General features: G+C 36.2%; 1 protein-coding gene across 2 annotated transcripts in view; it reads right to left on the bottom strand.

Annotated features, from left to right (window-relative positions):
* Positions 1-2,383: 2,383 nt before the first annotated feature.
* LOC124366464 (tripartite motif-containing protein 3-like) overlaps positions 2,384-27,043 on the bottom strand; it is an 89,812-nt gene continuing 65,152 nt past the window's right edge. For both annotated transcript variants that reach the window (XM_046823038.1, XM_046823039.1), the window contains 4 exons: positions 26,297-26,437; positions 15,743-15,934; positions 12,906-13,056; positions 2,384-8,520 (listed from right to left, as the gene is read on the bottom strand). In XM_046823038.1, coding sequence (XP_046678994.1) covers positions 8,282-8,520; positions 12,906-13,056; positions 15,743-15,934; positions 26,297-26,437 — 723 coding nt within the window. In that variant the 3' untranslated portion in view covers positions 2,384-8,281. The remainder of the gene's footprint in view (positions 8,521-12,905; positions 13,057-15,742; positions 15,935-26,296; positions 26,438-27,043) is intronic.

Genomic DNA, 27,043 nt, shown 5'->3' with positions numbered 1-27,043 from the left:
ATGTTAATGTTTAGATACTTTAAAAGAAAGATCATCTTGCACTTAGTTCATGAATCAAAACAAAGTCAAACAAAACAATTTTGGGTATAATGTTTAACTATAAAATTTGTCATTGAAATCAATGAAATATAACTTGTAATATAAAATCCAATATCAAATTTTATTCATGCTCAGTATTAAAGTTTAATGTGCTAAATATCTATTGATGATCTCTGTTGTAATTTAATATGAACTCAAAATAATTGGATTTTTTTATATAAAAATAGGTGCTGGTTCATATGAGTGTGTTGTGTTGTCGATAGAACCTAGTAATAAATCTTCTCATAATAGCCCTAGCTTGAAATATATTTTAACTCACAGCCAAGCCTTACTTGATGAACTCCCAATCAGACTTTGTACGGTAAAATACAACCACAACCTGACAGTATGAAAATGTAATTTTTAATACTTTAAAAATAAGTATTAACATCGTCTGAGTTGTTCGTGAATTTTATAGAACACTAGCTGTTTCCTGCGGCTTCGCACACTTTTCGTAAGCTTTGCGTGTATATGAGCACTTCTGGTTCAAGTTAATTATATTTCCAATGCCGATGTAGTTTATCTTGTTGCCATCATCAAGAAAATCTGTCAAAAGTGTATGTTTATAGCCACTGTACATATACATGTAATTTTTTATGAAATGGTCTAATACTCAGGCTTTAAGTTCAACCAGAAATTTATTTTAAACACAAATATGTAGCATAACTTAGTGCTTTCAGGTAGTGTTTGGCTATTTAAAATACGTAACTGTCTCGTAATTGCAGTTTATAATGTCCAGGCCCTTTCAAAACTTCTATCTTTTGCGGCGCTGCCTTGTGACCAGTTACATTAATGGGCACAACATATAAACCTTCTCCATGAAAAAATACATATACATACAAATTTTCATAATGATCGGTCAAATAGATTACGATTCTATAAAGGACATACAGACAAACATTCATCATTTTTATATATTTTACTAGCGGGCCCGGCGCGCTTTGCTGCGCATTTCAATAATTTTTTGCAAAAGTTGCCCGCGGCTTCGCACGCAATTTCCCGTTGAAAACAGTACACTATATTCACTTATTCTTTTTCTATCACATTCTAAACATTGCTGAGATAATTGATAGTCGTTCCATCGTGAGCCTCTTGGGCGTATTATGAAGGTATGTACCATATTCCTGCCTCTATCTAGCTGTTACCCACGGCTTCGCACGCAAATCTTAAGAACCGAAGTCCTTATATTACTTAGTAAATTTTTTTTTTACTATAATAAATTTTAGATTAAATTAGTTATATCTCCGATGCCACGATTGAGCTTGCTTTGTTGTCTCGATCGAGAGAATATGTACACACGGAGTTTTGAGAACCATACTTCTGTCAAAAAAAACAACTAAGGTTGATTTTATAACATTCTTTATATTTGTAGCCAACGTAAGATAGTAATTATGATATCTGCATTACTCTTCTGATCAAGCATGAGCATGGTTTATATTAAATAAATATTGCAGTTAAAGGTGAATTTTTACGTCAAATTTGAATTGTATTATCTGGATAGTAAAGTCTATGTTTAACAGTGATTGCAAAAACAGTTTAAACAAAATTTGTCGTTTCTCTTAAGCTTACTCTATGCTTTAAAACTATAAGTGTAATATATGTTTACAAAGAACAGCTGATTAAAAATTTGAAAAGACGTTAACATATGTTTGCTGCAATGCATTTCTTATGGGTATTTCTGTAACCAGTGGGGCGGAATCCTGAATCGGGAAAGGGATGGGCATAGCTTATAAACCTTCTCCGTGGAAAAATACATATACGTACAAATTTTCATCATGATCGGTCCAATAGTTCACGATTCCATAAAGGACAAACATACAAACATTCATTTTTATATATATAGATTCATCAATCTCTTGTAAGGAATTTTGGCCCTCAAAGTTTTGTGTAACTAAGCATGCAGCAGTTAGTGTTTTACCTTGATTGTAGGACATTATAAACGAATAATGTAGATTTTCTACTGCAGTTATCCTTCATTTTGTAACGTTTGGTAAATTTTTATTATCAAATTTCGTAATAAAACTAATTAACCATATGTTTTTAATTACAAAAATATCTGTTTCAGCCATTTCCTTAGTTATTCCACAATAAGAAATATTAGCCACTGAAGTGAGTTGTAACAGCTTGAAATGTAAGGTTTTTTTTTGATAAAAGTTCCCCAGAAGAGCTCATCCTTGACATGTGATTTCTAATCTACATCCGATCAGATCCAAAATTTCTATATTTCTATATTGGATTAATACTATAAAGTAGACCTAAAATGGGAGGACACAGGTTTCACACACAAGAAAATAAGTCAAAAGGATGAATGTTGTAGATAAATGTTGCAGTTTATTGTGATATACATGAAGTACGGTATGACAACACAATGCGGCAGTTGAAACTGTTGTAGCTAGAGAACGATACAAATGATACAATAGTGAGTAATGACTAGAGGAGCACAGTGATATTAATACAAGATCCAAACACAACTGAACTGACAATGAAAAATGTTTCAAGTCAATAACAACAATTTATAGAATAAAAATTAACATTATATGTATAAAAAGGGAAATATCTCAATACTGATAAATTTACAGGTCATTGTTCTTGTGTGTGATGTGATGTAAAAACGTTTATGCAATTTTGAGATAAACATTTAATAAAATGTGAAAAACAGAATATCTTGTCATAAAAAAAACCAGCTGACTTAAGTACTTATAAAGTCTTGTAGTTCAATCATTTTCAAATTATAACTAAACACAACTATTTTAAATGTGTTCACTTTGTGACTGCAATATTTTTTATAAACGCTTTCATGGACTGTAACAGCAGTATGGATAACATTTGCACTTAATAAATTAACTTCTTACAAACAAATCTAATATTGATGTGTACACAGTTATTTTTATTTGTCAGAATAATTCGTACTTATTACTTCAAAATATTAGAATTAATTCTAATATTGAACACAGTATTACAGCTTACAATTTATTGCTAAAACAGGTGAGTTTATATAACCGAACAAAAACTTCTAATTTAAAGACCATTCTTAAAATAACAATATTTTTGTATGTGAATAATTAATTCAATAACAATCAAGGATTTTTCTGTACTGACTAATTTAAACATTACGTTTCATTTTAGTAGGTACATTTTTTACACAATACAGTTTATCGATTTAAAAACATGAAGAATCACGAAATATCATGATGAATGTAAATTTTTAAGTTAATGAGCGTATTTAAACCATACAATACGTATTACTATATTTACTACATTGTAAGATTTACAATGTAGTAAAAACCTTTTACAAAATATGTCTTTAGTTGTGTCATGAAAATGAAAATAAATCTAATATTAAAATTATACTGTATACATATTACTATAATAAACTAATATTTAATCATTGTCTAAAATATTTACCTATTATTGTTCACTATGATTTTTATTAATTTGTTATTGTTTTTAATATAATAAACAAAACATAAAATAAAACTAACTTCAATTCATTATTCTGATCTAAATTACAATTAAAAAGAGTTAGTAATTTAAAATTTTATACATATGTTCACTTTACAATGGCCAGAGAGCGTATGGTTTGTACTTATAAACTAACAGTCTCATGAGAATAAATTCAAGTTTGAGCTATTGGCAAATGCCACCATTGGGTTTTTTTCTGAGCTATTTGCAAATCAACAGCACTTTCAGTTGAGTATCACAGAAACACCCCACTATTATATCAGTATTTCTCATATTTTTGTCACTTGACACCTCCAGATCCAAAAACCAACCTTAACTTTAATTTGTTATCATTTTATTTATGCATTTCTTAACTAGTTTGAAATTCATATCTATTTTATTCTATAGCCCTGACCAATGTTAATAATCCTAGATAGGGCTGATACTTCATTTGACATTTCTACATTATTTCAGATATGGAACCCAGTTTGGGATTAGACATGAAGTGGGATCAACAAAAGAGGAAACTTGTAGTTCGATACCCCATTTTAAGGTGTAATATATAGTTGATATTAGTAGAGTATTTAAACACTGAATAAGACAACATCTTCTTCTGTGCAACTTGGGAACACTGGACACTTCCAATTGAGTAGAAATAAACCTGCCTTTCCTATCCTGTTCTAACTCTCCTATTAAAACCTGGTGTTTGGTCATTTTGTTCACAAAATTCAATTGAATTAAACTTAAAAATTACATATTTGTCTTCAAATTTGAAATTTTAGGATAGCGGCTGCATATTAAATCTACTTTCAACTCAACCGAAATTTGAGGTCACTCGTGCTCACTTACATCCAGGATAGCCAATCTTTCATACAATTCTTTTACTAATCATTATTTTAATGTTTTCCTTCATCTTGCCTTTATAATTTCATTTCATAAGCACAATTTTAAAACATGGGGTGGGTTTTAACTGGCAGTTTATACCATAAAACACCCCAGTAAAAATATACAATTTTTAATGATTTTTTTCAATAATAGACTTGCAGGTTTGTAATATATAATTACCATAGTTTTTTCTAATACATTTTTCCTGTTTAATTATATTTTGTCACTCCTTTAATTATAATATCTCAAATGAGGGGGGGGGGTTCCTTGGCTTCACCACCATTTCTAACATAACTAAATCTGAGTTGTACTGTGCACAATGTAGCCAAAGCTGCGTAAGTTTGTTTCCACGTTTATATTTCACTATTACTGCATTTAAACTTTGAAGGGCCACTAGTTAAGAGGTCATTTAAAACTAAATAGCTTTTTGTAAATTGTGTGTACATGTCTCTCTAGCTCTAATCCAAACTATCTGGAAGTCCAACTCTTCTGCAAGAAATATTACAGTATAATAGAGAAGTTACAAGAGAAATGACTTTTTCAAGTGAAAAGTGGATGACTTGAAAGGCAATAATGAAAAAACACTCTTTTATATCTAAAATATCTGTTTTAACTCTTGTAAACAATTTTAAATAATATGTAAAATACACAATATTATTGTGTCTCAAATAAGAGCTGTTACACAGAGAAGTTGACAGAACCTAATATAAAAGGTTATTGATGTAATATTTGGGAAACTCTTCTGCTAATTTTAATAGCTGGAAATAGGAAATTTATAAACGTCTGGACTGACTGATATAAACAGCAATCACAACAATATAAAAGACTTCTCTTCTCCCAATGCCGAGTATTGATTTACAAATGATTCTGGAAACATGAAAATTTGCATTGTTCCAGACTGATTTTGTACCACCGTAAATGTTAAACCGTCGGTTTCTAGTCTACATTAACCGACATTTTCCATGGATCGGAATTGTATAATTATAATGCACTATTTACTCCGGGGAATTATGTTTTTCTACAGTCCTGTTGCAGTTAGTTTTGTTCATTTAGAAATTTAATAGTTCAAACACATTTTACTCTTCTTACCTGTCAGAAATTTAATAACGAAATAGACTTACAATATCCTTAACCATACAAAAAATACTTAAGATTTGTGATTGCCTTTTTTTTCCTGAAATGCTACACATGACTTACAAATGGCTCATAAATCAGTTTCTTAATGAATAATATTCTTCTGTTTTTGCAATTTTTAATCAAAATTTGTTTGTTTGAATCAAATCATAAAATTACATTTGTCAAAATCGAAAATCGTGCAGTTAAATGGATGGAATCCCATGATGCATCAATGTGACAAAACGGAAAACACCGACCCAAACACATTATTGAAGTTTCATTTGAGAAAATTACAATATAAAACAACTAAAAATGTTACTTAAGTTAAATATTATGCTTGATGATATGTATGGATGTGACAAGATATACCTAATCCTATGGCTCCAAGTCAATGGCACAAAACTAACTAGTTATTTTCAATATAATTAGAATACACATTTTAATATTATCAACTTGAGATAGCAATACATACTGATAAGTGCTTCTAAGATCGACTCTAGGTCGCTCAATTACAGATCAAGATGTTATGTATGTGCACTTGGTGAGAACGTGTGCATCACACTATTTCTTTGTATATCACTGATCAACTATTTGTAGATAACTGTGTACTATATGAAACCTACAGATGCTGTTTATTTAAATTTACCACTGCTGCTACAATGAAAAGAGTGACAGTCTGAACCACTCGTCTGAGCTGTATCTAACAGGTTTGTTCAAAATTACCAGTATTTTAATAGCTTCCTTAAAGGGTATTTGACACAAAATTTAATACAAAATAAACGGCACTTGTTCTTACACAACACCTAATTTGAATCAAACAAAGATCTGTACCAAATTAACAGCTCGAAAGCACAACACGGCTTAGAAACACTTCAACGCCCAGTGAATCTAGTAGATCAGTATTGGAACAACTAAAGTTTCACACAGTGAAGCACATAATACATTATTCATACAAAATTAAGGCCATTTCGATAATACATCAAGTTCTTATATGAAAATAACAACAAGTATTGATGTGGGCTAAGGACTCGACAGTCTCGTCAATTACACTAGAGATTGCTACACGTGGAAAAGCTTCTACTTGACGACTCCGGCTAAGTTTTTGAAAAATTGAAGAAAAACATCTAATCATTATTGTCATCTATGTATTTACAGTCACTCGTAAAATACTACGCAGAGATGACAAAACATCGAGTTTGCTACGAAACACAACACAGTTATGGTCGGTGATAGCGATGAAAGATTGTTAGGCTTCACATTAACAATACTTAACGACTACAAGCTCAATTGTTCGTGTTGAGGTTCTAAATGTTACGACACAATGTCTGATCCTGTATATCACAATCATAAACATGTACACGAGAGGAGAACTTAAGTTCCAATATTGTTACAAGACCTGAGTGGGATTGTGCTTCGGGTAAACTGGGTAAAATGTAACGGTTTTTACAACTGAATAACAATACGTCATTTGCAACTTTGTTACCAGAAGGAAAACTAAAACATCTTTCAATTTATAAAATAGTATTATTAATTCTTACAGAGTAGAAAGTATTTTAAATTAGTATAACTAATTGCTATTTTAAAATAAAAACCATTATTTTATAATGATCATTTCTTTTTGAATATCATAATAACAGAAACACTAATTACTTGAAAATTCAGATATTAAGCAATTAGTATGAAATAAATGTGACAATACAACAACACATGTTTTTATGTACTAATTTTGAGTTCAAACGGTTATTGAGCTTAGTTGCCATTTCAAATGAGTAAATACAAATTGTTCAAAAAATTACCAACTTGAAAATATACATTTATAACTGACAAACTCAATGTAAAAGAAAGACTTTTGTTTTGTTTACTTTAAAGATTTACTTTATAGACACAGTATTTAATTTCTACAATTTCACACAGATTTAATTTAATTCTTGAGAACTTTTTAACATGTTCACTACGGTTGTATTCATGCCTTTTTTATTTGGTGATAACATTTAAAAATAATAATGTAAAATAAAGATTTCTCTCTAAAACACTTAAGACTGATGATGAATTCATTTGCTGATACATTTTTCAAGAGTAAAGTTTTATTTCATTGTATTTTTTTATGAAGCTCCAGTAAACAATTTTCTCTAAAAATGTTTATCACAAAATTTTAAGAATCCAAAATATTCCCACAAATCAGAATTTTATTTTCGTTTGACAAGAAATATATCTGGATTTAAAAAGAACTTTTAAAGTTTGTTGATCAAAGTACCCCAATCACTGTATTAAAGACCAGTGTGTGCATCGGAGTACAATACATCACCTTAAAAACACTTATGCAGACACAGGTGGCAGAATACACGTAGTTGTATACATGTTAAACACTATGCAGAACAAAATATACCTTGGAAATGTAAAAACTGTTTGTAGCTTGTGTAATGATTGATTTTATCATTTAAAAAATAAACATTTATAAATGTACTAGTTATTTTTTATACAAAGATATCCTCACTACTGATCTATGGCAATACTGATTTTTCATTTTTACCATTAATCATTTCCGTTTTGAAGTCACTTTGAAAAAGCAACTGGTCAATAAAAGAAGCAAAACAAGATTGGCACAACATAACAGGAAGGAAAGTATCGTTGCTAAATTAATTAAACAACTAAAAACGAATACAAATCAATTAAGCCTATTTGAACGTAAAAAATTAAAAACGTAAATCTATGTACTAAAATTAGAGCACCCTTAATCGGACCAAACCTGATGGTAAACGATTCACCAGTATCGGTACTTCTTTATGCAATCATTACCGAGATCGACTACGATCAAGTGTCTGTCGTTCGTAGCCGCGACACCACTGGGACGCTTCAGCTTGGCTTCGTACGAGTCGATTGTCGACAGCAATTTGCCGTCACTCAATCGAAATACTTGGACAAAATTGCGTCCTTTCTCTGACCGAGAGGCGACGATCATTCCCTCTGCATCCACAGCTACTCCTCCGTACCTTCCTTTGCCTGTTACATCACATTATAAACATTAATTAATAGCTTATCTAAACCCAAACATATGTTTCCATACTTCTGAAGCAGAGCCATATTTACAAAAATGAATCATAAGTGTAAAGTCTTAAATTTGATACTCTTAACAATTTTAATAAAATTATCATTCCCTATATAGATTTTGTTTGGATTTTTCAAATATATTTTTATAGAAATAAGTGCCTAAATGGGGTTTACTCTACTTATTTTATTGTTTCACTACAAAAACTATAAATTTAAAAATATTATACAAATTAATATGTATAAGAAAAATATATTTTAATGTTTCAGTGCAAATACTGTTACAAATATTTTACACTCTAATATTAGAGTGGTTGTGCTGGTTTTTTTTAACCATTATAATAATATAATGGTTAAAAAAATCAATGTTTTAATTGTTTGAGAACTTTTATATAATTTCTAAAAAAATAAAAAAGCCTAAAAATTGGACTCCAGGCAAAGGTACAAAGTGAAATGTGAATTTGTTGGCTATGATTAATAAACAAATTGAATATTGTGTTGTGAACAAAAAGAATCCTGGGATCAAAGTTTGAAAGCATTTCAAAGCAAATAATGTGTGTAAAATAGATTGTAGCAAAGCTATGATTTGTTTAAGTGATTAAAATATATTTCATAGGTATATAGGCTACTATAGGTGTAGCTAGCTGTGAATGCAAAAGCATTTACTTGCTGTGCACATGAGGTATGTAGCATTGCTAATTATTGTACAGCACAATGTTTACTTACAATGTTCATATTCAAAGGTTGCTGTAAAAATTTAAATTAACTTTAAATGTTTCAAATAGTTAACAATGTGATTTTAATAGTATTTCTAATACTACTACATCAATTAAGATATCTACCCAGGTGATAATTATCCAAACACTGATTATTTAAACACCCATTACAATTTTAATAGCATGACAGGATCCTGTTTGTGGCTGAAAACTATAGACTTCTGTTTATGACTATTCATATTCTTGTTAATTCTTCATATTGATTCGAATTTAAGTTATTTTATTTTAGAAAATCTCTTTGGATTGATATAACTCTTATTTAGTAAAACTCAATAACTTTAATCATATCATAAGAAGAAATTAAAGTTAAGTGAATCTCAAACTTAATATGAGTGATCATTACTTTGTTCGTGATAATAATTATCTTTTTAGTCTATACAAAAAAAGTCATACAGCGCTTTAATTTAAAGATGATGACTTTGGCAAAAAATAATGTCGAAATATATAACATTTGTACATAGTCGTTTTGTGATGAGTTTTGCAACTTCTGTGTCCATTAAGGAACCAGTTAAAAGAATTACCCACATTTACTGTTTAAAGTATTTTAAACTTTGTTTCATACTGATTTTTTTTTCTTTTCTTTCCTGTTTAGGATAGTTTGTCCCCATGCTTAGTCCTAAAAGGACCTTTGCGCCTCCCTTACTTTAATTTTGTGTCCTCAAAGTCCGAGGCTTTTGCAAAAGCCGATCAGATTTTAGGGCTCCTGTTCTCTGATATCCTTGGGGCTGAGGAGATATGCTCCCAGGAATCTTTTCTGAGTTTCTAAGATGGCAGGACAATCTAACCAAATATGCTCTGCTGATTCCTCCTCTTCTCCACAGAGTCTACATTTGTCAGCCTGGCTGAGGCCCACCCTCATAAGATGTTTCGTTAGGGAGCCATGTCCTGTCGACATTCCTAATATCATTCTTATATCCTCCTTTTTCTGATCCAAGAGAGCCGTCCACTCTTTAACGTAAGGAGAGATAAAAATTTTGGATAGTCTTAATCCTGAGGCTCTACTCCAATTAATGTTTCTTATCCTCTTTTCCCAATCTTTGACCAGAGCTTTACTGTTGGAGAAGGCTATCCCGCAACCTGGTTCAGGCCCCACCATTATGGACTCTGCTCCTTTTTAGGCGAGGATGTCTGCTTTTTCATTTCTATGCCTTCATGACCCGGCACCCAACCGAGTGTTACTCTGTTATTCGTTGCCAGCTCAGCTAGAGTGTTCTTACCTTCCCATACTGCCTTTGAATCAAACAAACAGATATCAAATGCCTTTAGTGCCTATTTTAATCCTTTTGTTCTCATTTGTATGAGTCTTCTGGAACATGAGTCTATTGCCATGACCTCCGCCTCAAAAACCGTGGCATGTCTTCCTAAGGGCACAGCTATGTCGACTCCTGGTCTGTGTATTTCGTATCCTGCCCTAGAGTCAAGGCATGAACCATCTGTGTAGAACTTCAGGACTCCTTTTGTAGAGTAGGCCTCCTTTTAAATCCATTTTTCCCTACTTTCGATAGAGACCGTATATGGATTGTCAAAGGAGTATTTCTTAACCATTGCGTCTGATACTTTGGTTAGCATTTCAGCCTCAAGAAGTACTTGCAATATCTTCATGTGGCCTTCTAAGGAGGTAGCATTTATTACCTTTGTTCCTAGAAGCTTCATTGCACTTAGAGCGACTGTTCTCATCACCTCCTGCCCCAGAGGAGTGTATCCCAGGACCGCTTCAATTGTGTTTCTAGTGTTGGGCAGGAGCTCATCGCTCCCGTGATGCTTAAGCAAGCTAGCCTTTGAAGACTGTAGTCTTTTAGCAGCTGTTGTTTGTTCTACTTTCGGCCACCACACTAAGGCAGCATTATGTGACCATTGGTTTTATTATGGTTTCGTAAATCCAATATATCATTTTGGGTTTCAGTCCCTATTTAAATCCAAAAAGTCTCTTATAGGCCCCAAGGGCCATTGTCGCTTAGCATATTCTGTTTTCAATATGGGAGTTCCAAGAGAGCTTCTCATCCAGGATTAAACCCAGGTGTTTCACTCCTTTGGTTTATGCTCGTTCCCTCCAGAACAGGTTGTGTAAGCTGGAACTTTCTCTTCCTGGTAAAGGTAATCATATTTGCTTCAGATGGGTTGATCCGTAGACCTTCCCCATGACACCAGTTGCTTATGAGGTTTAGTTCTTTTTGAATTAGGCGTTCCAGCGTGCCTTTGTTTTTTCCTTTGATCATAAGCACTAGGTCGTCCGCATAACATAGTAGCCTTGTTCCCCTCTTCTCTGCTTTGCTACGAAGATCATCCACCACCATCGCCCCCACAGGAGAGGAGACAGAACTCCCCACTGGTAGTAGCCTTTCCGGACCGTGATTGCGGCAGATTCGTCTCTTTACTTTGCTTTTACTTGTCTGCTTTTTAGGAGGGCTACTATCCATTTGACTACATCTGGGGAACTCCAAAATGTTCCATAGCAGTCTCCATGGATTGATATGCAACTCTGTCGGAAGCTCCTTCAATGTCCATACAGACGCTGACTAGGGCTTCCTTTTTTTCGAAGGCGTTCTTCACATCTCCCACTAAACTGTGGAGAGCGGTGTGATAGTTGATTTACCTTCTATATAAGCATATTGAGTGGGACTAAGTGGGTGGTCTGGTAATATTACATCCATTATGTGTGTGTTTATTATTTTTTCCATAGTTTTCACCATGAAGGAGGTTAGGCTTATGGGTCTGTACGAGTTGGGTTGAGTCGGATCTCTGTCTTTTTTCCATACGAACACCACCAGTGTTGTCCTCCAGTTTTTTGGTATATATCCTAAGGCGAAACTGCTTCTATAGAATGATAAGAGTATTTAATAGGATGTCCAGCCCTTCTTCAAGAGGGGCTGGAAAAACTCCATCTGCCCCAGGAGATTTAAATGGCTTGAACGATCTTATTGCCCATTTAATTCTTTCGTGTGTAAATAATCTGTTAGACCGCTGTCTGGCTTTTGCAATCTCTAGGCTGGATCTCCCCTCGATTAGAGAATAAATATCCTCATTTCGAGTCAAGTGACCCCCCGGGAAATGTGTCTCCAGAAGCAATTCTAAGGTCTCCTTCGTGTTCACTGTTAAGGTCACCGTTGGCCTTTACTAAGGTCCCCATAGAGTCAGTGTTATCATTTTGGAGTTTTTTGAAGCCTGGTAGCCTCAGGTAGGCTGTTAATGTTTTTGCAAAAAAAAGGTTCTTCTTTTATTCTTCCTAAGTTCTACCTTATATTCGTTTTGGGCGTGTTTATAAGGGAACCAATCGTCCGTCCTTTTTGCCCATTTTAGTAATTTTCTAGTTTTGTTTATTAGTGTCTCTAACCTCAAAGTCAACCACGGCACATCTTTCTTCAGCCTGTTTTGCCTGAGAGGGGAGTTTTTCTCATAGGCCTTTGTTATAGCTTGTTCACTAATTGTGCAGACCTTTCTAAGTCAAATTCATTTTTCATAATGATTGAACCTTCATCAAATGGAGAAAATCTAACACTAGGACATTATCAATTACTAAACTCGAGCCAAACTAAATTATATACAAAACTAACACATCATAATAACCTTTGCCTTCGGAGAAAACTTCTTGCAAAAAATCACCCTTGGCAGAAAACACCTGTATCCTGGAGTCTGCCACCACTATCTCTCCTCCTGGACCCACGGTAACACACGAGATCAAGTTGAAACAACCTTTCTGGCTGCCTTTCTTGCCAACCTGGACAGACAGACAAACACATTACCAGATTTACAGTGGCTCTGAGCAGAGAACACCTGTATCCTGGAGTCTGCCACCACTATCTGTCCTCCTGGACCCACGGTAACACACAAGATCCAGTCGAAACAGCCTTTCTGGTTGCCTTTCTTGCTAACCTGAACAGACAAACAAACACATTACCAGATTTACAGTCGCTCTGGGCAGAGAACACCTGTATCCTGGAGTCTGCCACCACTATCTCTCCTCCCAGACCCACGGTAACACACGAGATCAAGTTGAAACAGCCTTTCTAGTTTGATTTATGCTTCTGCATTGCCAACTTATTTTGGATTGTTTCAGACATACAAGGAGGAATAACTTGCCTGGCAATGTTGAACTGTCTGATAAATTCTACAGAAAGTTTGACAATTTTTTATATAAAGAGAATTTACCAACAGATCAAACTTATAATGCCAACGAGATCGGTTTATTTTATCGTATGTTACCAAGCAAAACGCTGGGTACGGAAAATTTTGAGTCAGCAAAAGGCTTCAAGAAAAAAGCAAGGATGACTTGTGAATCGAGGCTGTCCTACTTATTGACGATGCCCCTACACACCCAGATGCTGAATCACTTGTCATAGGTGACAGACAGTTGAATATTGAACGCCTAATGTAACTGTACTGATTCAGCTAATGAACCAAGGCGTTTTAGCGTGTATACAGGCGACACATGTTACTCCAGGTAATTGAAGGTGATAACAGAGTGTGGTGGGCATTCTGAAATTATTTAATGTCGAAACAGTTTTGTAAATGGTCTCCGGAATCATGGGGAGAAGTTGGCAGAAGCTACGGCCATCAGTGTGTGACTTGCCAAAGAGCCAGATTGAAGCGGTGGGGAGAAAAACTGACAACAAAGTGCAGCCTCAGCAGTTATTAGGGATGTTTATAAATGTCGATGGATGCTCAGGTTTCGTCATTAATGATATTGAGAGGTAGTTGGAAGCTGTCAATAGGGTCTACGGTACTCTCACTGATGGCCATAGATTACATGTATTGTGACTTGTTGCAATAAAGATGCCAATATGTGAGGGCTCATAGATCACAGCTGCAGACACTACGGCATGGTGTGCCCCAGGGGTCTATCCTGGGACCTCTATTGTTTTTATGTTATATAGGAGGTTTGCCAGGGGTGATGGAGGGGTTGGATGGTGCCGTGTGTCTGTATGCTGATGATTCAAATGTTTTGTTTTCTGGTCAGAAGCTTGAGAATATTGAAATTTCATCATATATTGGTCTAAGTAGGATTAAGGATTTTTTGACAAAAATAATCTTTTATTAAATTCAGATGAATCTAATTATATTCTTTTTCTACAAAGGAATCTAGGTCAAATTTAAACTGTAACATTTTTCTAGACAATGACAGACTTAAACAAGTAGACCACACAAAGTTTTTAAGGCTTATAAAAGATAAAAATTTAGCTTGGGATAAACATGTAGATCATGTTACTAAGAAGATGTCTATTGGTCTATATGCATTGCGACAAATGGTAAAAATTAGTAATTTACATACACTGAAATTAATATATTTCTCTTTGATCCATTCACATTTAGCTTACGGAATAAGCATTTATGGAGCAACAATAATAAGTAATTTAGATGGTCCTACAACAAAAATCTTTGAGAATAATAACAAATTTAAGATATACAGATTCTGTTAAACATATTTTTTCTGAACTTGGTATTCTGACAGTATATGGTTTACACATATTTGAATCAATAATTTATGTAAAACAATTTTTTTATCCGATACTAAAAAGCAATAATACATATAATACTCTTTTAATAGACATGTTGATCAACACAATCTTGAATTTTACAAAAAGAAAACATATTACAGAGGTGTTAGATATTTACATAATTTACCAACAAAATTTATAATGGAAACAGATCTGTTAAAATTTAAAAAAGAAGTCAAATTATTTAACTAATTTGTCTCTATATTCTTTTGAGGAATTTTTCAATACAAAAAACCAATTAACTCATTTAAAGAATAATTGAAGATAAATTGTTAAGATGTTACGATTTTATTTTTTTACTTATATTTTAAAATTAATATTAATGTTTAGTTTCATTGTAGTGATGCTATTCTTTGTACCTTGTACATATTACAGAATAAAGTAGTTTGACTATTGACTATAATAATAGGGAGGATATACTGATGAAGAAAACATTCAAAGTGTCGCAGTCATAAGCCGTGCAGAAGCAGCATCTCATTTGGAAGTTAAGGATTTATTTCGAGCAACAAGATGAGGCAACATCGGGCGAGCTTCTCATGTTAAAAAGAATACAATGCACGGAAACAGCATTCAAAGGTTACGCAACTAAAATTAACACGATTCTTTCAGAAAAATTAAAACTGTATATACTGTATTATACTTTATTGTAATGTGTATTTTGTGTTTTTCTACAGTAGAAAAATATTGTATTTTTTGTACATGTTGTTCTTAATTTGTTTAACCCTGACTGCGGTCCTGGCAAGCAAGACCGACTTAATGAGGTTGCACTGTACCAGCTTCTTACTATGAAAGAATGTGTATTTTGTAAGGTGTCAACAAAACTCTGTTGAAATTGCTCAAAATTAATGATTTTCCTGTGTTCATTTCATTTCACTGTTGTGGGTCTAAAGATGTTTTCATTGAACTGACCTGGAACAGCAGTTTCCCCTCAGTGTCGAAAACGAAGACACAGGATGGCCCATTGTCTGCTACCAGGATGTGGCCATAGTTGGTGTCGATGGCTAAGTCTATTGGCTCCACGAAGGCGGTGTGTGTGAACGCGGCGAGTGTTGTGCCCTCCCTGTCGAGCCGCGTCACCGTCCTACTGCGCCAGTTCACCACCTACAAAGTAGTCATAGTCATTTATACAATTACTTGAGTATCAATACAGGTGCAGCATCAAAATATTACATACAACTACGATTAACTTAAAATACACAAATAAGATTATATAAGAAATGTACAAAGTTATAAATACATAAGAAAAATACTGAGATTTTTCAGTGGGGTAATAGACACTTCTATGGACAGTCCACATCAACCTAACACTTATTACTATGTGTTTTATCATCGAGTCTTTGGTTCATGATATTGTGACTGATAATACTATTAATATAGAATTTATTAACAAATTCACTCTTTCAAATTTGGAAATATAAAGAAAACAGTCTTTAATAGCATAATTTCTACTTATTGCCACCACTCTAAGTGATAAAGTAATTTATCTCTTCATAGACAAACCTGAAAAACTGTGATAAATAGTTACAGTGTAATATAATAACAATATTCAATAATAGTACAATGTACTCAGTTGAACAATGTGCAGCAGAATGTTACATTTCGTACTTTCTTTGAGTACCATCCCAGCCAGTGTAGGAGACTAAATTGACTACTAAACTTCCCAGGCTAAGATGGACACACTCGGATGATCCATCCATGATCCTAGTGTCTCTCGCTTCTTCGTGTAACTGACAAGTTACAGACATCTTGAAATGCTATCAAAGATTCCACAAGCTTGCATCCCATTTGGGACTCTTCCAACCTTACTTAAGGAGAGGAAGCGGTGCTCATCTGCCCTGAGTGTGTGAACCCGAGCATGAGGCACAAGTTCCTGCTGTGGGGGTTTCTCTACTGATTGAGAAATACGGCAATGTTGGACTCACACAAGTACATCAGTGTGGTTCAGCTTGTTGGCACAGCCAACGCAGTTCCATCAGGACCTGCAGCTCATACTACCTGAGGAAGGGCAACTTCTTTGCCTGGTCGTGCTCAAGTGGTCCTCTTGCATACTCAGGTTGAAGGTTGTGCAGCAGAATGTTGCTTTCTTCGAGTATCATCACAGTCAGCGTAGGAGACTAAACTCAAATACTAGTAACAAATAGTTTTCCATCCGATCAAAATAAAATGCTTGTAACTGACCCCTGGACCAAAGTAAAGTGAAATACCACCTAAAATCGAAAACAGTATGTAGTCAGGCTCTATCACAAAATAGGTTTAAAATTCTTCAAGATACTTACAATGCTCAATATCTTCATAGACAAGACAAGACAAATAGACAATAGAAAAATTTCCTTATTTACATAGTCTTCAAGAATATGTAATAGAGTCATGTATGTTCAAAACACAACAGTTAAAGTTAATATTAAAGTTAATATTGTTTACAATAATTGATGTCAGGATGAGTCTTGGAATCTCCATTCTTCCCTGCTTGCTTCTAGGAATTCTTCAAGAATATAAAATGGCTGGTTTACAAGAAAGTTGTGGAGTTTCCTCTTCAGAGTTTTTCCCTTTAGTCTTTTGATAGTTTCTGGTAGTGTTCCACAGTTTTTGGCCGATGTAAGATGGCTTTTCTTCAAAAAGTGCTGTACCGTGTGGAGGCAGAACAAAGTTGGTGTAGCGTGGCGGGTGTTATGTGAGTGGAGGTCTTTCTCTGTTTGGAGATTCAGCTGATGAGCATGCAAAATTACTCCTTGAATGTACAGCCCAATAACGGTCATTATTCCAATAGATTGGAAAGCATGTCTGCAGCTTTGTTGGGATTCAAGATCAGCAAGGGCTCTTATTGCTTTTTTCTGTAATATGAGCACTCTGTTGAAATTTCCAGCAGAGGATTCACCCCACACAATAAGCCCATACCTCATATGGGTTTCCACTAGTAAATGGTAAGCTGTCATTACTGCCTGAAAATTCCCAATCCACTTTATTTGCCAGACGACATATATGCCAGTGCTGATTTTTAACAGAGGCTGTCTACGTGCTCAGTCCAGGTGAGATTCCCATCCAGAGTGACGCCAAGGAACCTTAACATGGTTTTCAGTTGTTACATAAGATATTTTAGAAATGTGATTCTTTTTTTTACTGAAATTTACTTGTGTTGTTTTCAATGCGATGGGTTAACAGCCAGGTCATTTCCTCTAACTCTGCAATACTTCCGAGCCTTATTTAGCGAGTTAGATGCAGTAACTTAAACTCCTTCAGCAGTGGTTGTTTTGAACAAGAGTGTTGTGTCATCTGCATACATAACACAGGTTGTATTATGTTCTTGGAGGTATGTTGGAAAATCATTGACAAATAGAACAAAGAGGACTGGACATACACCGGATCCTTAAGGTACTCCTCGTCTAACAGGCATTGGGTGAGATTGATGTAATGTAGTGCTCTGCACCTCAACTATGTGGGATTATCCTGACAGATTAACTTAGGAACCAGTTGTTGACTTTACCTCTGATACTTAAAGATGACAGCTTCCTTGAGATCAAATCATGTCCTAGGTGGTTGAAAGCTTTACTATTCAAATTCAAAACTTCTTTATTCATATTTATATAAGACAGTATATTGTACATAGAATAAGGTCAAAATTATTGTGTCACATAATGTACAAAATTATAGAATAATACAAAATTATAGAATAATACAAAATATAGTGCCAGTTATCTAATATAAGGGTAGTCATAATCTATGGTAATAATGTATTAACTGTAGATAATGCATTTTAAAAATTGTTAGTTAGCTTTTTATTGAGTTAATATTGTATTATTTATTTATATGTTAAGTGTATCAAAATATCAAAGTTGTTTATTTTTTGCTAATGTAACTATATTAAATGTGACTAATTAAGTTAAAGAAAGTTAAGTAAGTATTATACATGGCTCAAAAAAACTCTTCCAGGCTATAGAGTGATCTTTTTATTAAATACCGCTTCAGAAGGACTTTAAATTTATTTGAATGTGGCTCTGATTGAATACTAGAAGGCAGATTATTATAACATTTTGCACCCATGTATGAGGGTTTTTTTGCAATAAAATTGTAAATTATGTTTTTCTAAGCACAACTTGTTTTTGTTTCTTGTTGAATATTGATGATGGTGTCCTAGTTTTAAATGGTTATAAAATGTTTCTTTTATGCTTAAAACCGTTTCAAAAACGTAAAGAATATACACAGTTGTTGTAAATAAATAGTCAGAGGATTAATAATCAAGTTAATGTTTATTAATTAGCAAATATTACACATTAAGCACACCGACAATGTAACACGTGGAAGACGTACGGAAAACAATAATAATAATATTTATCTATAACAGCTGTTGTAAAAGTTGGCGCATGCGCACGTTGATTTCTTTGCTGTCGTAGTGTGTGTCTGTGTGAACCACCAATACACGCGGGTATTGTCAATTATTTATAACACCCGCCTCCTCAATATCTGCGTGGATCGGTTACTTCAGACCCAAGGTCCCACAATGTTGCCAGTGTTTGATTGATGGTAGTGATTTCGTGAAAAATATCGGCTGACCATTCGTCCGTCGGTATATGTTCCACCTTGATCTGGCCTTCTTGCACTTTCTCTCGGATGAAGTGATGACGAATGTCTAAATGTTTTGTCCCGGGGGTGAAACATAGCATTTTCTGACATCATTTTGGCACTCTGATTGTCGCAAAGAATTGTGCCGTCGATTGACTCCGTTGCTCCCAATTCAACCAGTAGACGATTCAGGAATATTGATTCCTTTGCAGCCTCGCCCAGAGCCATGTATTCGGCTCCTTCGGCAGTTGATTGTGCCACTGTTTTTTTGTTTTCTGGCTTCGACCAGCTTATGGCTGCGCCGCCCAACAAGAAGGTGTATCCAGTGTATGAACCTTCTGTCCAGTGTACATGCACCCCAATTCGCATCAGCGTAGCCTGTCAATTTTCGGAATATTTCCATCAAAATGCAGGGAATGATTGGCTGTCCCTTTGAGGTATCTCAAAACCTTTTTTAGCCGAACCCCAGTGATGATCGGATGATTTGTCGTTGAATTGTGCGAGCCACACTCACGGTGTATGCTTATATCCGGCCTGCGTACATACCGACAAGTACATCAATGAGCCTACCAGCTCTTTTGTACGGATGATTATTGAAGATTTTCCTTGGTCTTCTGCTGTTCCTCGATTTTTGTACTTGGACTCGCTGGGTATTTCCACCGGGTTACAGGAATCCATTCCAAATTTCTTTTTTATTCTCAAAATTTCCAGAACGTATCCTCTTTGTCCCATTTGATCCCGTTTTGTTGATCATTTCGATGCCTAAGAAATATTTGGCTTCTCCAAGGTCTTTGATGGCCTATTTCTTTATTTATTTTCATGTTTTACGTGATCCAGCAGCGCCTCATTGTCCGCAAATACCAACATATCATCTATCCGAGACAGCAATTACGATGATATTATTTTCGTGCTTTGCAGTGAATAAAAATCACGGGGTCTGATACCCGTCGGTTGCAATCCAATTTTTCTTAAAAATTTTGGTTAATGGTCGTACCACATTTTTCCCTGATTGCTTTAACCCGTAGATAGCCTTCTTCAAACTGCATTACTTGGTTCTTTTTCTTCAATGCTTTCTGCATCTCCATAGCTGGCTTTGTATGTCTTCGAATCACGTCTTTCAGTTCGTACGATGTCATTCACGGCCTCAGCTAGCCCCCCTCAGGCAGTTCCATGTACAGCTCTTCCTTGAGCTCACTGTTCAAATATGCCGTTCTTGACATCCCAAATGCTGAACTTTGGTATTCAAACCCTGATGCTTAATGCCATCGCAGTTCCTAATCGACTCGAATCTTGCCACCGGAGCAATGTATCGTCGTAATCAAATCCTGGTCGTTGAGTAAAACCCTCGTGCGACGATTGCGCGCCTTTCTGCGCTCGATTGTACCGTCTGGATTTAATTTATTCTTGAGTACAGTTCGTGTTGTGTACCGATGACGTTCTTGTTTTCCGGGGCCTTGGCCACTACTTTCCAAGTCCCATATTCGAGATGTGACTTCACCTCGTCCATGATAGCACGCTTCCACAGCTCAGCGTCATCTCCAAGTTAATGCTTTATCTGTTTGCACGTCGGGCATTGAACACTAACTCCTCGAAGATGTGCCTATCTTCGTTGTTGCATTCATCAGAATCGCAGGAGTCTTTTTGCTCGCGGTTTGTCTCTTTCCAACTTGCACAATGGATGATTTCTAACGGCCTTTTAAAAACACGGACCTTGCTCGTCGTCAATGAATACGTCGTCGTCACCAGTATCCATATCTTTTTCCGCGGCCTGATCCAATGCTAGAGACACTTTCGGGTCTACGATACTTTCGTGGACTGGCCTCGGCTGCCGGTCCGTATCTTAGGCGGTCTGCCGACTCTTTTTCTACTGATGATGAAGATCTCCCCGTTTTCCTGCTCGTTGACGATTTCTTTTTCTTCTTCTTCTTCGAATTCAAGTGGATCCAATTACGACCTTCGCGTAGATTGATCTCTGGCTTGTATTTTTGTCCCTGAATTTTTTTCGATTGTTGATTCTCAAAATTTTTATTTTTATCGACTCTTCCAGTGGATCAACGTTGGCTTCTCGATGACCCCATATTCTCGTCAAAACGTACATCTCGGGTCTCAGACCGTTTTTCCAGTATCCGAGCCGCACTCTGTTACGCTTTTGATTCCAGGTCGTTATCCTATGAATCTACCTGCAGGCCGCTCTCGGGGTCCATTTTTCAAGTCCGACTGTTTTATCTAACACGTACGCTCTCGAACCAAATATATACGCATGTGTTTGAGGTCCGGCAACTTGCCATGCCAAATCTCGCTACGTACGGGGTTTTTCCACCGATACATGTACTTGGACAGCGATTCCTGATATAATTCGCCGTCGCAATGGCTTCAGCCCAAAATGATTCTGGCATCCCGGTCTACGATCAGCATGGCATCTGGCTTGTATCCAGCAGCGTTCGGTTCTTCCTCTCCGCTACACCGTTCTGCTCAGGTGTGTACGGCGATGACAGTCTTCTCTGGATTCCCCTCCTGCTTCAGGTACTCGTCGAAATCTCCATTTCGGTATTCCCGAACGTTTGTCCGACTGTAAAAATTTAATTTTTCGGCCAGTAAATGTCTCAACAAAATTTTTATATTCTTTGAACTTACCGAGTACTTCGGATTTCTTCTTCAAGAAATACACCTCGCACACGTACTGTAGTCATCGGCAAACGTCACCATGTACTTCGATCCGCCGTTGGAATTTGCCCTCATTGGCCCGCAAACGTCGGTATGTACAATCTCTGAACAACCCCAAAAAAAAAAAAACCCCCCCCCCCCCCCAAAAAAAAAAACCACACACACACAACCCCCCCCCCCCCCCCCCCCCCCCCCCCCCCCCCCCCCCCCCCCCCCCCCCCCACAAAAAAAAAAAAAAAAAAAACAAAAAAAAAAAAAAAAAAAAAAAAAAAAAGTGGCACTCTACTCCTGTCAAACCCTTTCTGTGAACGGTGGTCTGGCAAGCCTGCTTACCGCGGACAGCAAACGTCGCATACTGTTGCTTTGCCCTTGAACGACAAATTTATCCCGGTTGCCAGCTGCTCATCAAATAATTTATTGACCTGCCATCCATGTGTATATGCCCAAGTCTCCTGTGCCAAATTTTCGGTGAAATTTTTGCCCCTTTTCTAAAAGGGTTTATGACTTGACGTGTCCTCATAATTTGCTTGCGCTCGCGTAACCACCTGCGCATGTTCAGTATTTTCTTCTCTTACAAAGTACAGGTCTCCCAGTCTATCGGCGGATAATCACGGTTTTGCCATCTGTATTACGTACCTCAGCTAATTTGTCATTGAAGATTACTGTATTACCTTTGTCAGTAATCTTCGATACCGACATTCAGATTAGTTCTTAAAGTTCCGTCTGGTACATACAGCGTGCCATGCAAGTTCGCGGTTGAAAATAACTCCACCACTTACATTTATCTTGGCTACGCCCTTTATATTTGCATTTGGTCGATGCTTTCTGTTGCTAACTTGAGCACAGAATCGCACGTCACCGTATCTTCAAGAATATCCTCGTCGCCGCACATGTGAGTTGTGCATCCACTATCCAAACACCACTTGGATTGGCTACGACCTTGAAACATTGTTGACCTCTTCTCGGTTCAGTTCCGAGATGTAAAAATCCTGTGCTACCCTAAGCACTTCCTTGTGTTGATCTTCCACATCCTCCTTTTCGGGACAATTTTTGGCAAAATGGCCAACCTTGCCGCATTTGAAGCATTTTCCCTTGAAATTACCTTTTTCGCCGCCGCTGCTACGTCTACCAAAATTACGTGTTCTGGATCTTGGCCATGAATGCTTTGTCTTTCGGCGTCTTATGTGATATCGCCTACCCTGGCCAAACATTCATTTAAGATTTTTATCTTGAGCTCTTCCGGCTTTGGCAATTGATCACGACTCTCGATTACGCATCTAAAAATTCTCAAAATACTTGGTGGGACAAAACCGTGTGTGCAGTATCATAGTAGTTAACAGATCTTCATGAATCTCGATATCCATTTCCGCCAATTTGTCAACTACGTCGAAGAAGTTGTCCAGGTACTGGTGTATACTTTCCCCCTCCTTCACCTTGTGCACGAACAGCGACTTCAATAACGTGGCTTTCCTTGCCGGCCCTTTTGATGCGTAGATCGTTTCAAGTTTCAGCCACAGCTCACGAGTTGTTCTTACAATTTTTAATATTTTTCAACTTCTGATGGCGCCATCGCCAAACATGATGCTTGCCTGAGCTGATTGATCTCCATCTTCCCACTTGACTACAGCGCTTCCATTTTCAAAACACTTTCTGCCGGTTTCTGGAGACTTCCATCGGCATACGGCCATAATTCTTCTGAATCAGCAATGCCCGAATCTGAATTTTCCATGTGTCGTAATTGTCCTTCGACAGTGCTTGGTATATTGCTACTTGTACCAGCCATCCCTTTTAGGTTATACAAACCCACTTTTTTAACACAACGTGATACACACACTTAATTTCCACTTTTACTGACTTTTATTAACTTTTAATGCCCAACGCTATCACACAAACGTTACTGGGCCCCATAACCTGTTGTTAAATAAATAGTCAGAGGATTAATAATCAAGTTAATGTTTATTAATTAGCAAATATTACACATTAAGCACACCGACATGTAACACGTGGAAGACGTACGGAAAAGAATAATAATAATATTTATCTATAACAGCTGTTGTAAAAGTTGGCGCATGATGCGCACGTTGATTTCTTTGCTGTCGTAGTGTGTGTCTGTGTGAACTCACCAATACACGCGGGTATTGTCAATTATTTATAACAACAGTTAGTATTCCTAATGTAGAAAAATGTTGTTTAACTGAATAACTATGACCCAATCTTAAAATGATTCTAATGGCCTGTTTTTGAGTCTTTTTTTAAAGACTCTATTTTTAGAGTCCATATTTTTATTTGTAGTCCCACCATAAAGGCTTATGCCAAATGAAATTATTGAATTTATGTATGCAAAATAAATTATTTTCAGTGTTTTTGAGCTGCATATCAAGGACATTTTGCGAAGGGCATACAAACCAGATGATATTCCTGGCAATATCATTGTACATGATTTGTCCAACTTAGGTGTTGGTCGATTACCAAACCTAAAGATTTTTAGCTACTGACCTGTGATATGGTTTGGTTATCTAATTTTATTATTGGGTTATATGATTTTCCTTCTTGAGTAGAGAAAGTGATAAAATTAGTTTTATTTGGGTTAATATGAAGAGTGTTCTTTTTAAAGTAACTATTCATGGTGGAAATATTTAAACTAGATAGAATTTCAATTTCTTCTTTGGAGCTGGCCGATATTTTTAGATTTGCATCATCTGCATAGAAAACCACTTTCTGTTTCCCTCTAGTTGTGGTACACCTTTAAGGTAACAGATTAAAAGAACTGGACCCAAGATTGAGCCCTGGGGCACACCAAATTTAGTAGTCTTAACTGTTGAATTATGTATACTTTTAAAGTTTTTTCATTTATGTGTTTATTAATTCAGGAAGGGTTTCAGTACGACATCTGCTCTAAGTTTGACAAGCCAACTGTTTTCCGCCAGGGATAAGAATTTATGTAGTAGTTTAGCTGCTCTTGATTTCTCACATGCATTCAATTCAGTGAATTTTGATATGTTTTAGGCTAAGCTGCATTACTACGGTTTTGATCAGGTTTCAACAATGTGGTTTCGCTCTTATCTGATCGACAGAACCCAGGTAACCAGGGTGAATGATCGTCTTTCAGGGATTGCTCTCAAGGAGTCAGGGGTTCCTCAGGGTAGCTGCTTAGGTCCTATTATGTTTCTATTGTATACTGCGGATCTTAATCTTGAGTTATCATTCTGTTCCCTTTACTCCTACGCTGATGACACTCAGCTTGTGTTGTCATATCCTCCATTACAGTCTTCCTTGGCAATGCAGCAGATTAATGCTGATTTGTCGAGGGTCAGGCTCTGGGCTGACGATCACGGGCTTCAGTTGAATCCAAGAAAGTGTTCACTTGTTAATTTTTACCCCTCTTCAAATGCAGTCTTTCTTGGTAATGGACCCTTGGGAGGTGTTCCTTTGCAGGTTTCGGACACAGTAAAAATCCTTGGCGTTACTTTTGACAAGCAGTTAACCTTCTTGAACCATGTCCAAAATATCAATCGTGGTGTAATGAATAGGTTAAGAGTGTTGTTTAGGTTTAAGGGGTTGCTTCAGGAGGAAGTGAAACTGAAGATTGTCAAAGCTGTGGTTTTCCCAGTTATTGTTTATGCTCTTCCTGTATTTGGGGGAAGATTGACCCTTGAGGGTGCGGTCCTGATTGATAGGTTACAGAACTCTGCTGTAAGATTTGTGTACGGCCTGAGAAAATTTGATCACGTTAGCCAGTATCGCCGTACAGCAAGGATCCTCCCGATAAAGTACATTTTCAAACTTCAGGTGGCGTGCCTTGTTCACAAGGTGTTGCTGACGGGAAAACCCTCTTACCTCAGGGGGATGCTACAGACCCGGGCTGAGATTAGGGACTGTCACACTCGGCAGGACGCCATGCTGGAGGTACCCAGGGTCAGGCTGGAGATGGGGAGGAATGGATTTCGATACTTTGGCCCCCAGATATACAACAGTGTCCCTCACAGTCTAAAGGCTTATGGATATTCCTCGTTTAAGGACAATCTCAGACTGGCTTTGGAAGAGGAATGTTTCACCCCTAAATAGCTGTTTAATGTATTAGAGGTTAGATTAGTTTAATTTTGTATTTCTCGGATGATGATATAGATTTGTATGTGCCTTGATTAAAAATGTATGACTAACTTGAGTTATTTTGAAAAACAACAATGTAATGTTGAAAATCGCTTCAAATAAAGACGTTATTATTATTATTATGCTACTCACTGCCAGCCAGCCGCCGTCATCGCTCACTGCTACTCCGGTGCAGGATCGACCGGCCAGTCCGGTACTCTCGATGTGACCGACGAGCTGCAAGTCTGGCGTCAACACTTTCACCCTGGAGTTGCCTGTGTCCACGACGTACACCTGTGAGTATACACAGAGCATGAGTACATAATCAGTTTCATCCTCTAGTTACCTGAAAAACAGTTTTAGCTCACTTCCCATCACCCCTGTTTTTAGTAAAATCCCTCCTGAATTTTCTTTCAATAGGATAAAACTTAAATGCTCCTGGGTTTTTTTTTCTGATAACTTTCATAATTTAGTGAATAAAGAAATCTGTAACACTACTTTTCAAAATCTCCAATCTGATCTCTTCCACAGGTTATCAACTAATTTAACAAAATTCTAGGTTAAAATTAAATGGAAAAAATCATACCAAAGCTTCCTGATACATCTAAGCTACTGACACTTTCCATACTGCAAAAGCAACATTTGTACACAGAGCAGGAACTGAAATTTAAAATGGTGACTGAATCATGTTGACACAATGATTTTATAAACTATATTTAGCTGAGCGTTAGTGAATCCTATCACTCAGGAGTTGGTAAAATTTGTTTTCTGTTTGTCTGTCTACACAATATCTCAAAAACAGATTATGGACTTAAAATTTAGCATGAAGCTTCATTTCAAAACAGAAAATGTCATTGTTTTCTTTAAAAGAAACATATAATTCTCTAATAATTTGACGAC

This window comes from Homalodisca vitripennis, chromosome 7 (assembly GCF_021130785.1).
Source record: "Homalodisca vitripennis isolate AUS2020 chromosome 7, UT_GWSS_2.1, whole genome shotgun sequence".
In the NCBI taxonomy this organism is placed as follows: Eukaryota; Metazoa; Arthropoda; class Insecta; order Hemiptera; family Cicadellidae; genus Homalodisca; species Homalodisca vitripennis.
This window is presented reverse-complemented; position numbering and strand designations above follow the sequence as displayed.